This window comes from Phocoena phocoena, chromosome 7 (assembly GCF_963924675.1).
Source record: "Phocoena phocoena chromosome 7, mPhoPho1.1, whole genome shotgun sequence".
Lineage (NCBI taxonomy): Eukaryota > Metazoa > Chordata > Mammalia > Artiodactyla > Phocoenidae > Phocoena > Phocoena phocoena.
This window is the reverse complement of record NC_089225.1, coordinates 72,251,357-72,267,164: the sequence shown is the minus strand read 5'-3', so window position 1 is coordinate 72,267,164 and position 15,808 is coordinate 72,251,357. Positions and strand designations below refer to the sequence as shown.

Genomic DNA, 15,808 nt, shown 5'->3' with positions numbered 1-15,808 from the left:
TTAGGTTACCCTGTGTCCCTAGTGCCTAGAACGATGCCTAGAAAACAGCATGACAGTTAAGATAATAGCCTAAAAAAATAAAATTTTTGTTTCCACTTATATAAAAATACCACAGACTTTAAAAACTCCCTTCCAGACATTATGTTTCACCCACCTGAGCCACGTTCAGTGTAGTTGAAACTTTCTCTTGCTTGGCCTCAACTGTTCGGAAACTGAAGGCTCGCTCTAGGACTGACTGGTCAATGCCGGTCAGCTCGCAAATTTCTTTTAACTCTGTTGTGCGGGAATGGACAAACAGTGACTGCATATCTGCTGTTCATAATCACTTTCAAGGCTTACACTGTTCTTTCTAAATCGTTTTCAAACCCAACAGTGTAAAATATATAAATCAAAAGACTTCAGACTGAGCTGTAATTATGTTTCTGCTCGATTTCACTAGAAAGCCTTTTCAACTCAGTGAAAAGCAAGTTTTACTTTCTATATTAAAAACTGGGCAGAAGTTCAAAGCCAGTTTTGCTAAACAGGGTCTGTCCTCTGCTGACTTACCATTTTTATCTTTGATCTTGCTTTCATCTAAGCCATTCACTCGTGATTCGGGCTTGAACTCGATGTTCCCCAGCTTCAACACCGCGGCCACCACCTCCAACACGGACTCAACTTCGTGGTCCATGAAACCCACAATCTGCATGGCATTCTGGGGAGGGGGGGAAAGCACCTGTTTTCTTTCTGTAGCTCTTTATTATTTTTTAAAAATAAATCATATAACAGATTCGGCTCTGAAAAAAAACAAAAATAACAACAACAACAAAAAGACAAAGTGTCCTGGAATAAACTTTCCAAAAGACAAACCTATTAAGAGACCTGAAATAGCACCAATGTGGGGCTCTATCTTGTTCAGTGGCTTCAAGCTCTGATTCAAGGAGCCCTGGGGTACTTCATGGGCTGTGGCAAAGGGGGCATGTAAAGAGGAAGACAGAGGGAGAGAAGGCTGAGAGCTGAGCCCTGGGTTCCCACTCTGACTCCAAACAAACAGCTTTCATAAACCCCTACAAAAAAAAAAAACCTCTTCGTTTATTTTACATACGAGAAAAACTGTAGTTTGCAAAGGTGAAGTGCCTGATTCCACAAACTATGGATAACACAGAACATTCGTCCAGTCATAAATTTTTATTGAGTGCCAATGATCTGCCAGGCAAAGCAGTTATGGAACTGGTCCTGAACTCAAGTCTTAAAATCATGTCCAGGAGTCAACAGGTTTCTGTAAGAGGATGTTGAGACAATTTTAAAAAATGATACTCTTAAGAAATGCTTTCTTGTTAAGAATAGCCCAGCTTGCTTGCTTCCTTATTTACTTTATCTCTCTCTCTCTACCTACCTATCTGTCTAACTATTTATAGTGACTAGGTTACATAGTAATGGGAGTGCTGTACGATTTTTCGTTCTAGAAAATTTCAAACATATATAAAAGTCTAAAGAGCAGGAAAAGAATCCCATGTTATTTTCACTCACCTCCAAAGATGAACCGATTCCAGTCTTATTTTACCTATAATCTAACCTATCCCCCCCATCACCACTATCACAGCTCTCTCATTTAGAAGTAAATAACAGTTATCAGATCATGTCCTATAGAAGTAATTTTCCAAGTGTCTCATAAACATAGAATGTAGAGTATAATTTAAAATAATTTCTTTTCTAATGAACACAAATGCTAATTATTCTGGTTTATGCATGATGTTTTGAAAACTGTATATAAACATGACTTTCTGTCTGAAAAACAGATTTGACTTAACATGACTGTAGGACAGGTTTACATGTGGAATTTAGCTACTGAGTTTGGCTATAAAGACATCTGGAATTTCAGTACAATACTAAAAGTTAAACCCCAAGATAATATAATAAGAAAGCTCCTTTTGACAGACAGTAAAACTGTGTGCTCCAGTAAAGCATGGCCTTCTCGATACTGTAGGATTTTTGAGCTAATAAAAACATCAAACTAATAAAAATAAAACAAATTCTTCTATAGTTCTAAAACCTTAGGGAGCATGAGTTATACATCGAAGAAAACTCAGAATGATTACCAATTCTGATTGAGCAGTATAGTGTTACCCATTTTAAAGAGTAATAAGAGGGTTCCATCTTACCCTAACGGTTCTGAAATTTGCTGCGTCGTCCACTCCATTAACTTTGGCAGAGTCCAGACTCAGGTAATTGTATCTGCTGAAATCCCGCTCAAGTTTAAGCTTATCTATCGAATCACACATACAAGTTTATAAGTTACTTCAACCAATCTAATCGTCTTCAATATCTCATCCCCTTAACGCTTCAGATAAAAAGATTTCACACTATGCATTCAAGCAATAGAACAAAAAGTGATACCCAAGGATCAGTATTTTTCTAAAATCACCTTTATCACCATTGTACATATTTCAAACTCTGCTCGTTTTACATGTATTCTTATCGAGACAGGTTCTTTCCAAACTTTGATAATATAAAGTATCGTCAACGTACTGTGTCCTTATAACGTACGATGTCTGCCCAGTGATTCCCCCACTGCTGGACATTTGGATTTTCTCCAGTTTATAATAACAAATAAAGGACAGTGATAAATGTCTTCGCACAAAATGTTTCTTTGGATTCTTTTGAATTATTTCATTGGGTTTATTCCAAAAAGTGGTGCACCTGGGTGGTAGGCTCTGATCATTTTATGACTTATTCTGCTTTGCCAATTAGTCCCCCAAGAGGAAGTCCTCACTTTGAAGTGATGCCCACAAGCTCTAAGCAGATCAGTGCCTGACAACTCTGCCAGCTTTATCCGCTTTAATAACTTTTGCTAATACATGTGTGGTGAACACTTCAGTGCTGTTTCAATTTACATTTGTCGATAATTAGTAAGGATGATTTTTTTCCCCCAAGTGTGTTGACTTTCCATAGCTCTTCTTGTTTGGACTACTTGCTCAAAACTTTTCATCACTTAGCTATTGCCTATCCTGATGGACTTATATTAATTCTCTAAAATATACAAAGGTCAGACTTTGATCTCTTGTATCAGTTGCAAATGCCTTCCCACTATTTTTAAATCGTCACTGAGCAATTTGTTTTTATAGAATTGTATTCATCTACTGCTCCCTGCTAATTTTTTCTCCCCAACTGGACTAATTATATTCTTCCATTTTATTTTTTAAATTGATGATGAGCCCCTCCCTCAACTTTTAGCTCTTTTAGCAAACCATCTGAGACAGGTCCCAGTACCTGGTGAGGTACTCTGGGGACAGATATCAAACAAAACTGCAAGATGGCAGAAGCCAGCACATGGTATTCTTCCCTTCAGCCAGAATCATGGGAAAATTTTAAGAAGGAAGAGGAAAAGCGTATGGAACGCTTCTGCTTTGGAAAATGTTGCAAGAGTAAAAATTAAAACATAGAAACGGGGACTGGGGCTTCCCCAGTGGCACGGTGGTTAAGAATCCGCCTGCCAATGCAGGGGAGACAGGTTCGAGCCCTGGTCCGGGAAGATCTCACATGCCGCGGAGCAACTAAGCCCGTGAGCCACAACTACTGAGCCCATGCACCTAGAGCCCAAGCTCTGCAACAAGAGAAGCCACCACAATGAGGAGACTGCACAGCACAACAAAGACCCAATGCAGCCAAAAATAAATTAAATAAAATAAAATTCTTAAAAAAAAAAAAAGAAACAGGGACTTACTGAGGAGCTCTTCAGAGGCACCAGAAAGCAGCTGATAGAACACGTGGAAGTTTCTTTCACCTCCTGCCTGCTTAACAACACGAGATTTCTCTAAAAGATCTAGAGAGACAAAGAGTCAGATTCATAGTACAGTATTAGTTTCACTTTCAAATACACCATGCTTTTCTTTTCCCCCTCACTTTCTTCTTCATTTTCTGTTTTGTATTAATAAAATAATAACAGAAGCTACATTTTCGGTTCTCCTTTCAGGAAGAAGCACAGCTCTAACTAAAACCGCCAAATTAAACAAACCAGGTTCTTTCTGAACCACAGTGAATACACAAAATAAGTCTAACAATACATTCGACAAGCTGATTAAAGACAATACAGCTTTTATAATAATATTCTCTTGATGTTATACATGATGACATTAAGTTCTTCAATATGTAGTATTACAAATCTAAGCAAGGAAATGCAGCCATTCAGTTAAGAATTCACTTGAGTTATAATGATAACAAGTTAACATTTTTGATATCTTATTTTATGCTAAGTGCTTTATAGACATTATTTCATTGAATCCTCCCCACCATTTTTGTAAGGTATGATTTTACAGATGAAAAAACTAACAGTCCAAGAGTTTAAGATGGATTTGAAATCAGGCTCTCTGACCCAAGTGCAGACCCCACCATATCCACATGCCCTGCTACCTGACATAAGTGAACCAGACTTTCTTGATCTCTTGAAGTCTTAAAGAATGAAAGGTGGTTCTCATTTAATGGAATCTGGAGTTACTTGACAGTATACTTTCATTGATTCCAGATGATCTTTCATCCTGTAAATCTGATGCCTTATCAAGTTTTCAAGCTTTCAGGAAGGGGAAGAAGGAAGGAGAAAGGAAGGGATGAATCCATCAAGCAAGTGAACCAGAAAGGTGCCGCTGTGGCAGCAACAGGGGGTGGCAAAGTACAATGGCAGAGAATATTTCTGCCTGGAGTCCCGTCTATCACTGACCAGTGATATAAAAGAGGGTCTGGATTCTGTGAGCAAAGGCCTGATTAGTTATAAAATTATGAATCAGTGATCCTATCATTGAGCACTAATTTGATTTCCCATCAGATTGAAATCTAAACATAGTTCAAAAAATGAGTAAGGGAGAGAACGATGTGCAATTTCACAGAGACTTGTCCTTGAACTTCTTAAGTTGTATTTCTGGAATCTACACTAGCACGTGAGGAGGAGTCTAGGTAGAGTTAAGGAGTGTAGATTTGATGAATGAGAAGCCCTAGGGTGCTCCAAACACACAAGGCCATTTGTAAGAATGAAGAGATGGGTTGTAAGGACACATAAAATAAACTTGACAGAAAGAGAACAAAACTATGTAAACACAAAAATTATTAGGAACGGGATGCTGCAGAGTTTTCATTTTCATCTCCAGCTCTAACTTGACCTGGACGACTGCCAATGCCCTCAAATCATAGATGGAGAATAATGAAGACTTCATATTTAGCCAAAAAAAGAAAAGGATTGTGTAATAGTCATCATCTCTAAGGACTGAACGTTTCAATCAACTTATAAATACTGACATCCAGGGCAGAAGACAGAATAAACAGGTAAGGATAAAAGTGCAGTATGATTGCACTTATCATGGACCAAGCTCCTTTGGGGTCCTAAGAGTACGAGCACAGTTTTAGAAGAAAGACCTCCCAGTGCATGGGCAGAGTCTTCATTGAGAAGCTATTCCTTACAGGAAATTCCTCGAGCCTAGAAGAAAGTAACTCGACTACATGAAAAATATAAACAAATGCTTCCGTTTACTTTATCCATTCATGCACAAATTCCTTCAATCAACTCACTGCTCACCCACTATGTGCCAGCACTACCTGGGAATGAGCCCGGCACCGACTGCAAACCTGAAGACCTTCTTCCTCTTGACCTACAATTGTCACACATACATGCTCTCGATTACACCCACCACCCAAACCACGAGCAGCGGCACTGTCCAAGGTGGGCTGGCAACACCTTTAAGAGAGAGCAGGAGATGGGGGTGAGAAAAGAGAATGACCACGTGTCTTTCACCTTGTCAAAGCCCGCAAACCCCAGGCTCCCCCCACAGCACCAAGAATCCCGCCATGCCTCACCAGCCTCACCTCACAGGGGCACCTTAATGATGATGACACACAACCGTTCTGTGGCACTCACCCAGTCACACTCCACAAGCAAACTGTGGTATTTCAAGACATGAAATCACACCTTCAGAGCACCTGACAGGGCCACGCTGTGCAACAGCAACACGGCCAGCCTTGTGTTTGGCACTTTTTGAACAAATGCTCACACACAATGGAGAGTTTAGAAAGAGCAATGGCTATAAGACTCAGCAGGTAACAGTCACCAAGTTAAAGGATAATATTCACAGTCACCAGGTTAAAGTATAATATTCGCCTGTGCAGGGTGGAAGGGAATGTTGGCCAATGTACTCCTTGCACCACACATGCTGATATGATCAGTGATCACTATCATGGTCAAATCTGAAACATAATACAACGTGCGTTTAAAGGGAAAGTGCAAGGGAACTTTGACTGACCTTCCGCTCTGCATTCAGTACTTTTCATTTGTTATCATATTCAACCCTGAGCACCTCCTCTGACATTGGTTTTATAATCCCCATTTTGTAGATGAGAAAACGAGGCTCACATCACATTGTTACTAAGCAACAAAGCCAGAATGCAAAGCTTTAGGAGACTAAGGTATCATGCTATGCTCTTTATAATTTTCCAGCAAAAAGAATGCTAAATCCACAAACACTTGAAATGCCTGAGGCTGTTCTTTACATAAAATATATGACTTCACCTAAGCAACTCAATCACAAAATGAGGAACCTTTTATTACAAAGCAGTTGAGGGTTTTACCACCTAAAATGCTTTGTTGATTACCCCAGAGCCTCCTATTTCTTTATGACTTTTCTTGTAAGTTACAAGCTTCTAGGCAGAACAGTAATCAGGGAAAATGTTTGCTCCCAAATAATTTACTAGTGCTTAAAACCATTCCCTAGTCTATTTCTTTTTGAAAAAACCCAACATAATCTAACAGCATGAAGCCATATCAAATAATTACTCAAGGTACAGAACATAAATTCAATTCACTATAACCACTTGCCACCTGAACATTTTAATGTGCCCCTGAATTAAGGCAAAGCGAAACACTGGCACAGCCTTCTCTTCTGCTTTAGACGCTTCTGCTACCACTGACTGCGCCTCTACTAACAAGACTTAATAAAAAGGAGTATAGGATATGCCAGATATTTAGTAGAGAAGAGAGTATAATAGCCTCTGTATATTCCAAAGCAGCTACATTCTTGAACCCTCAAGATATAAATTTAAGTTCATATCAAATGTTATATAAATTTAAGTTTTAAGGGAAGAGATAAACCTATTAAGCCATTCTAAAGGGGAAAAGCAATGGGTAGGGACAGAGAAACTCTGGAATCAGAACTTTCCCACCAACTCCACCATGACACTGCCACCTGACTATTAATAGAATCAGACCATCACTGAGGGGTTTTCTTAGTTTTGACTAATTACCAGCTAGTCCACAGCATATACATGTTCCTGGGCACTGGGACAACCTCCCTAGGGCATAAGATATGAAAGAAGTAAAATGTCCATGTTTGCACCTGCTGGAGACGGATGTCTTTTAATAAGCCAAGGAATAAAAGAACAAGTAGTGGTTTGGAAGGGGGAAAAAAAAAATCACATTACTTTGGAACATAACGGGTGAAGGATTAGATAGCATGATCAAAGTTTCTATTTTTTTTTTTTCTTTTTTTGCGGTACGCGGGCCTCTCCCATTGCGGAGCACAGGCTCCGGACGCGCAGGCTCAGCGTCCATGGCTCACAGGCCCAGCCGCTCCGCGGCATGTGGGATCTTCCCGGACCGGGGCACGAACCTGTGTCCCCTGCATTGGCAGGTGGACTCTCAACCACTGCGCCACCAGGGAAGCCCGATCAAAGTTTCTTTACTCTATGTATAATCTCCCTTCCTGAAAAAGAAGAAATGGTCCAAGTTCTTGATTAAGGCTTATGGAAGAATTTGCTTTGTCTCAGTTTTGCCAGTAAAGCCAGAATGACAATGAAAGCCCAAGATGCAGACACGACCGACCCTGCTCCTCTCCAATTGCTCAAAGATACACATTATGAAAAAAGTGTTTGAGTGGCACTGAAGGCTCTTCCAATGGATTTGTGTCCCTTTAATAAAGTGAAATGATACAGTTAGCAATAGTGAAAGGCCTGCAATCTAAGTAACAACAATTTATCTCCCTTTGGACTCCGCTGTCTTGAAGAAGAAAAAATGTCAAATAACCAATAAGTTACTGGGCATAACTGATGGTAATTTCAGTGGAAAACTTGGATTATGAACTAATGTTTGCTCCTATATTGGAGTATATATTCTAAAATCAACTCTATACTTTTTCTGGAAATATACAACGTAACCCTCAAGATTGAGAATTAGGAAGTTTCACTAAAGACAAGCTTTAAAGTAAAAAAAGACGGCGCAAATGTCTTCTTACAAATCATTCACTGTGCACGTGTATTACAGAAAGCAGAGGTGGGTGTTCACCCCAGTACTCTCTCTCAGCCCGGGTCTCACACAGACCTTTGTCTGTCTGCAGGTTACAGGCTTTGAGAGACCTCAAACACCTGGCGCGCCGTGACAGGACAGTGTTTCCCCTACCTCCACCTCCATGCAGCATTTTCATTTCTAAGAAAGCACCTTAAAGTTTTAAATCAAAAGTCAGAGTCCTAAAGTTATAAATTAGCCCCAGTGACAGCTGGACACGTTACATGAAAAGTTGTGAGAGGGTTCCCAGTGTCTGCACATGAAAAATCAACTTGGGCTTTAAAACGCTAAGAAAATTTGCCTTATTATCTACCTAATTAAATGCCATTTTTTAAATCAGGATCCAGTTGCATACATATAGCATTTATGCATTTTCACAACAGACTTTTTTCTAATATAAATTTAAAGTTTATCTAATAATTGGAAAGTAACTTATGTGTGTATCTGAATCTACAATTTGATACCCAACCCTGAAATAAAATTAATGAAATATCTAGTCCATAATATCTTATTATTATACATACAATTCTAATAAACCTTGATTCATTTCTTAATCTGAGGTTAATTTAGACATATTTGAACACCTGATTTCTTCTATAGTATGGGTATATAGTCTTGTTTCATGATAAACATGTAGTCTTTTTTCATGGTAAACATATTTTTGTATAAGAAAGAACACCAAAATAAAACTGAGACAAAGGAAAGCATCTATTTTTATATAAAGCCATCCATTACAGAGTAACAGAATTACTCTTTGAAATTTCAGTTTTATCGCTACAGATACTTCACAACCCATGGTTGATTATTTCCGTCTTCTTTAGGGGTATTAAATGTCCAAGTGCTAAAAAAAGCCCAGCCTTGTATTACAAACTAGGTAAATTATCTCAGTTTTTGATGAATTTTGACCCTAAAGAAGACAGCTACTGTTTACTGATGAATAGTCACTAGCTGTTGAGAACTGACTCATGTACAGGTAAGTCCCCAATTACATATATATACGGATCAGAGTTTCCTTTAGGAAGTGTTATAACAGATAGCTTTGCTCCCAGTCACCCACCCACTAATCATCAGTTAAACCCAAGGTATGATATAAAAGGAAGAACAAAGCTATAAATCTCAAACAATTCAAAAGGGTAAACTTATATTCCATATGCTACAAAATGGCAGGAATGTGCCATACATAAGGATTAAACAACATGCCTTGAGATAGTCAGCACATAAATTAATTGCATCGTAAATTCAAAAGAAATGTAAAAGAAAAAGAATTCAGAGCAATTTGTTCTACCCTCCACCTTCCCTGTGAGTAAGGTAGGCATTTCTTCCTGCTTTATGATTCCATGTGGGAGGATTTCATGAGATGAACTCCCCAGCTTCTCAGCCCCTTACTCACTCCTCTCCTCAGCAGGAGGAAAGACTCCTCTGAGCAGCGAAGTTTGGAAGAAGAAATGGGCATGCATGTACAGCTCAGCCCCCTCATTCCCCACACCGTGCACAAATTCAGCCCCACTCCTAGACTGTAAGACAGATGGGGCAACGTGCACAAGGAGAGGCCAGGGGTTGCTCGGTGCTGTCAATGCCTGCCAACCTGCCAAAGGACTACTAGCACACCCTCTTGGGTGATAAACCAAAAGCTGCTTTCTTCAACCTTGCCTCTACAGTAATAAAGCTGCTTCCTCTCCAGCTTATTTCCTGTGCCTATTTCTCATGTGTTTCCAAACTGGGTGGGGAAAGGATATTACCTATTAGACCTCTGTCTCAAGTTATTTTCTGCTGCATAACAAATGCCCCCAAAACTTAACAGCTTAGACCAATACCATTTATTAGCTCATGAGTCTGAGAGTCAGATTTGTAGTTCCTCTGATCTAAGCCAGCTTGGCTGATCTCTGCTGGCAGGTTGGCTGGCAGCTGGCTGATCTAAGATGCCCTCATTCACACATCTGCTGGTTCATTCCATGTGCCTCTCATCACCCAGCAGACTAGCCCAGGTTCACGCACATGGTGGTAATGAGTTCCCCAGAGAAGCAAGAGAGGATAAGCCCCAGTAGAGAACCAACTTTCGAGTCTGTCATTGTGCCATGTTTGCAAATTGTTCCATTGACCAAAACAAATCTCATGGCCAAGGCTTAAGTCATTGAGAGAGGGGACTACCGAAGCATGTGGACACAAGCTAAGAAACTATTGTGGTCATTTCTGAAAACAATCTATCAGCTTTAGGTTGTTTAAAATAAAATGGTCACGAATTCTTTTCCCACTCTTCCCACCGAGAGGTGGAATCTACATTCCCCAGCACTGAAACTGAGCAAGCTTGTGCCCACATGGACTTAACAGAGTCACAGTGATGCTGTACGATTACCCAGTCTACTCAGGCTTCTTCCTGGTTCTCTTGGAACACTTGCTGTCAGGATGTTCTCTCTTGGAACACTCCCTCTCACAGTCGCCTTGCTGTGAGAAGCCCAAATCACACGAGGCCACACATAGATGGCTCTAGTTAACAGTCTAGCTGAGCTCACCCCTTGAATCATCCCAGCCCAGGAGCCTGACACATGAGCGACAAAGCCTCCAGAGGACTCCAACCCCCCAACTCATGCAAGTTGCCCCCAATCACTAGAGTCTTCCCAGCTGAGGTCCCATACGTCATGGAGACAAGCCAACCCTGCTGAGCTCCAACTGAATTCTTGACCCACAGAATCCAAGAGCATATAACAGGGCCGTTGTTTTACTCCACTAAGTCTGGGGTGGTTTATTGGGCAGTAATAATAACTGGGCCACACACCAATGTCAACGTTTGCTTTCCTTCATAACCACAGGATTGGGTTACTTCTTTCAAGCTGAACAGAGGCATTAGTAACAGATGGTGCTTGATTACCAATAACTTTGTTTGCCTTTGTGGGATTTAGAAAAAGTATTTTTAAATGATTAACACAGAATATTCAGATAAACTTACCCAATAAAGAAGAAGCTTTACTTCTCAATGAATTTCTCTATGTCAAACTGTGCTTATTGTACATTAGGTACTTATGTGATTATTAATTAGTTAATTCAACAAATATATATTAGATGTTAGACACTATTTTAGTTGCTATCATTTAGCAATGAACCATACAAACTGAGTCTCTGTCATTATAGGGTATATATTTGGCTAGGAGCTAGAGACAATCAACAAATAAATATACAATAATGAAAAGAAGCAAACATTTATTGAGTGCTTACTACGTGCCAGGCACTATTACAAGTGCTTTAGATGTTAACAAATTATTTACAACTCATCACAACCCTATGAGATCAGTACTATTATCCTCATTTCAAAGAGAAAGAAATGGAGGCACAGAGAATTAAGTAACTTGTTGTCTTTTTGTTTAGACATTGGCAACCACATGATAAATCACTGACAACTGCATATATAGGATCATGGATATGTCCCAAATAATAAAGCAGGAAAATATACAGCCTGCCTATATTTCACCAATTCCATCCTCATCTCCAGCATTTACTGAGCACCTGCTGTGTATCAGGTATCACCCTAGGCTCTTTTTTTTTTTTTTCCTTTGCGGTACGCGGGTCTCTCACTGTTGTGGCCTCTCCCGCTGCGGAGCACAGGCTCCAGACGCGCAGGCTCAGCGGCCATGGCTCACGGGCCCAGCCGCTCCGCGGCATGCGGGATCCTCCCGGACCGGGGCACGAACCCGTGTCCCCTGCATCGGCAGGCGGACTCCCAACCACTGCGCCACCAGGGAAGCCCCACCCTAGGCTCTTGATACACTACCGTGAACAGGACAGCCATGTCTCCCATCCTTACAGTTTACGCAGGTATATGCACATTTGAAATCTTAAGGCTTCTTCTTAGTATATCTCTATGCTATTCTTCTTTTAGGAGATAACATCCCTTGAGACTTGTACCACACTTTCTCCAGTCTAAATTGCCATTTAGTGCCACAACTATAAGAAAGTATCTGTGACTATTAATAAAAGCAACAGGTTTCCAAGCATTTCAAGTTCATAACACTAGATCCAAAATCCTCAAATGTAAATGTATAAATTTTATGAGACCCACACGCATTAACAAAGTAGGAGAAATAGTACCTCACATCAGCCAAACATCTGGATGTGTTTCCATGTTTTATCTTCCCTACTTAAGTAAATGTTTGACATTTTCTATTTTTGTAACACTTCTCTCCTAATGATACTCACCTCAGAGACATGTAGCTTTCAAAACTCTCCTAAAGATACTAACCTCAGAGATACATAGCTTTCAAATGAGTTCAAGACTTAGGTTTTACAGCATACCTCTCTTAGAAAGAGAGGAAGAGAGACTAAGTTATTGGGCATTTTTTCCCCACTTCCTGGGTACACAACTGGCTCAAATGATCCTGTGACTTTTTCAAGGTAATAATTACAGCCAACAACGACCTATGCTTTTACTAGGCGGCTGCTGGAAAAGGAAACAAAATAGATGACCTACAAAATGGCAAATCTTGTCTCCTTTTCTGGGTACAAGAAGCTAACTGTTGGTAGCTTGCAGAGAACAAGAGTGGGTTTACCCATTGCTTTATACCCCCTCAAGCCAGCAGGCAGCAGCTCCCCGTGGCCACCTATGAGTCAGTCCTCTCTCTCTACTCGGGGTGAAATTTCCTGCTCTCACCACTAATGTATCCCTTTCTGTTCCAAAGCAAAGGATACTCTAAAATACCAGGGTGTTCCCACTACCACAAATTTCAATATAATTTCATTGTGGGAACAAATGGTAACAAAAACCATATGACGTTCATTCATGATGGTTTTTAATCTTCACTGGAAATGAACTGGGTGTTTACTATTTATTCTCCATGGATACTGCAAGAATTAGAGACAGGAAGACATTTCTGTTTGAAACTTGAAACTTCAAAATGTAAACCCAAGTTATTTTCTGATACTTAGAATAAAGGCATCCTTAAATATTTTCCTAGAGTCCTCAAGAGTAATATTGGTTCAATCATTCTAGAATGTTCTATAATACAAAGTTAATGTAGCCTCATTTTAAAAATAGTGTATTACTCAATTAATAACTAAATTTAATTTGTCTTGTAAAATGCAAGTGTTATAAAAGTGTTATAAATATCTTTCAGAATAAAAGCTAATCTTTCCTTAAAATGGTGGTCTTAAAACTGAGGCATACCTTTTCCTATACAGCTCTCATCAGCTGCCACATACTGTGAAGGAAGCTTGCGTAACAAACTTGGCAGGGTTATAATCACTTGCTTTTGGTAGTATTATATATGATTCGCATGAGTATTTCTGTTTCCTATTTGACAGTTAAAACCATTTAACATAAGTAGTACCATCCTAGCCAATTTCACCTCAGATTAAAACTTCCTCTTCAAGACGTTTTTCCAATAATAATACATTTTTACAATACGTATAATCCCAACGGTTAAGAATCCGCCTGCCGTACTTCCCAGGTGGTTCAGTGGTTAAGAATCTGCCTGCCAATGCAGGGAACACGGGTTCGAGCCCTGGTCCGGGAAGATCCCACATGCCACAGAGCAACTAAGCCCGTGTGCCACAACTACTGAGCCTGCACTCTACAGCCCGCGAGCCACAACCACCGAGCCTGCACGCCCAGAGCCCGTGCTCCGCAACAAGAGAAGCCACCGCAATGAGAAGCCTGTGCACCGCAATGAAGAGTAGACCCCACTCGCCATAACTAGAGAAAGCCCGCGTGCAGCAACAGAGACCCAACGCAGCCAAAAAAATAAATAAACTATTTAAAAACTAGAAATGGGGAACCATGAAATTCATCCAGTTCAATCCTATAGTTTCCAAGATAAAGACTCTAGACCTAGAAGTTTACTCTACGAACTATGATTTAAAAATTAAAAAAAAAAAATTCAGCTGCATGGTTTGCCCAAATTCTAAAAACACTCACTTTCAAATGGCATCCCTCTGGTTCTAGAGTTTCTCTGGAAGATCACAGGGGCCACCCGGGGGTCTAGGGGTTCTGGCTGCTCATCTCCTCTTTAACCAGATCAGGCCTCATTTCATCTGTTTCATATTTGGAATAAAATTTCATTTGGAGAAAGAATGCCACTGCTATAGCAAAAAGCAGTGCTTTGGATACCTGAGCCAATTGTTATTTTTAAATCTAGTACAAACTTAGATTTTTTTTATTCCAACAATCCGAACAGCATCTTAGGGTGGTGAAAAGGCCAGGGGAAGCAGTGTGTGTGAGGGGGCGCGTCAGCAGTGTGGCCCTCAAAAAAAACAAGAGGATAACCAGGCTGCAGCTTCCCCTGGAGGTGCACTAACCCTGAGTGGTCATCGTATCCTTGCCAAACGAATCAGCTACAGAATCAACAGGAGCAGAGACATCAGGGCGGTGCCACATGCACTGAAGCCCCCAAGCATGGATGAAGGGGCCTTATCTACAACAGATACTGACCACTGTGCCCACCTGAGAAAACTCTGGACCTGGGGCTGTTAAGTAGACCTCACCTGATTTTGTTCATGTTTTCACCTTTGCCGGAGAACATTTCACTTCTACAATCACAAATCATGACTAAAGAAAGCTAATAAATCTGTCTCTACCTAACAGGTGTACGACATTTCAATTTTTTAAACACACTGAAGACAAAATTCTCACAGTAAAATTTGAAGTACAGGTTTTTCTCATTTTATCGGGTAACTGTTACCCCAAAAGTCATTAAATTAAAATCAATTATTATTTATATTTTGTTTTTAACCACAGAGTAATTTTGTTAAAGAAAATAACGGTTGGAGAATCTTTTTTATTACTGGATTGGCTTGAAGACCTATAGGATATAAAATACAGTTGGGCTAATATTTATTTCTTTAGCAGACTTCTAAAAAGTTTTTCAAAGGCAAAGACTTTAAGTGGTCTTTTAAAAAGATTTAGAAATTAAATATTATAAAACAATCTGAAATGCATAGGTTAAAAATTTAAGTATAAGAAAAGGAAATGTATTCTTAAGCCTATCTCTTAAAGACCCAAGTATCTAAAATATTCTGTTATATGTTTTACTATTCTGAACTTCTTCAAAATACTCACAGTTACTTATCACTCCTCCCAGGGGATCGCCTTTAAAATCGAATTCAATATCCATATATTTGCCCTGCCAAAGAAAGACTTGGTGAGTTTTCAAGTTCACCTCAAAATATTCAGTCAGTGTATCTTAAAGCATAGCATAAGCCCTTTATGCATTTGTTTAAATGTAATTAAGAAAGACACAGTTTATGTAACCATGATGCAAAACAATGTGCCTCCAAAAATAATTCATACTAAATACCCCATTAGCTCAAAGTGAGCATATCTCGTTGCTAATTTAAGAACAGATCTTCTCAGCCATCATAAGACTTTTGGATAAGTTTCAAATTTCTCAAGGACGTGTGTCTTCAATTCAAGAATAAAAACCGGGAAAATTAGTATTCCTTGAATGTGCACTAGCTGGCAATATAAATTATTTCATTTTTATAGGCAAAGTAGGTTGTAAGCCATGGCTAGACATTCCAAACACACTG

At 39.7% G+C, this 15,808-nt stretch overlaps 1 protein-coding gene across 4 annotated transcripts in view; it reads right to left on the bottom strand.

Annotated features, from left to right (window-relative positions):
• MYO1B (myosin IB) overlaps positions 1–15,808 on the bottom strand; it is a 184,611-nt gene that overhangs the window by 55,186 nt on the left and 113,617 nt on the right. For all 4 annotated transcript variants that reach the window (XM_065880947.1, XM_065880949.1, XM_065880948.1 and 1 more), the window contains 5 exons: positions 15,339–15,402; positions 3,704–3,802; positions 2,142–2,245; positions 547–694; positions 155–273 (listed from right to left, as the gene is read on the bottom strand). In XM_065880947.1, the coding sequence (XP_065737019.1) occupies positions 155–273; positions 547–694; positions 2,142–2,245; positions 3,704–3,802; positions 15,339–15,402 (534 nt within the window). The remainder of the gene's footprint in view (positions 1–154; positions 274–546; positions 695–2,141; positions 2,246–3,703; positions 3,803–15,338; positions 15,403–15,808) is intronic.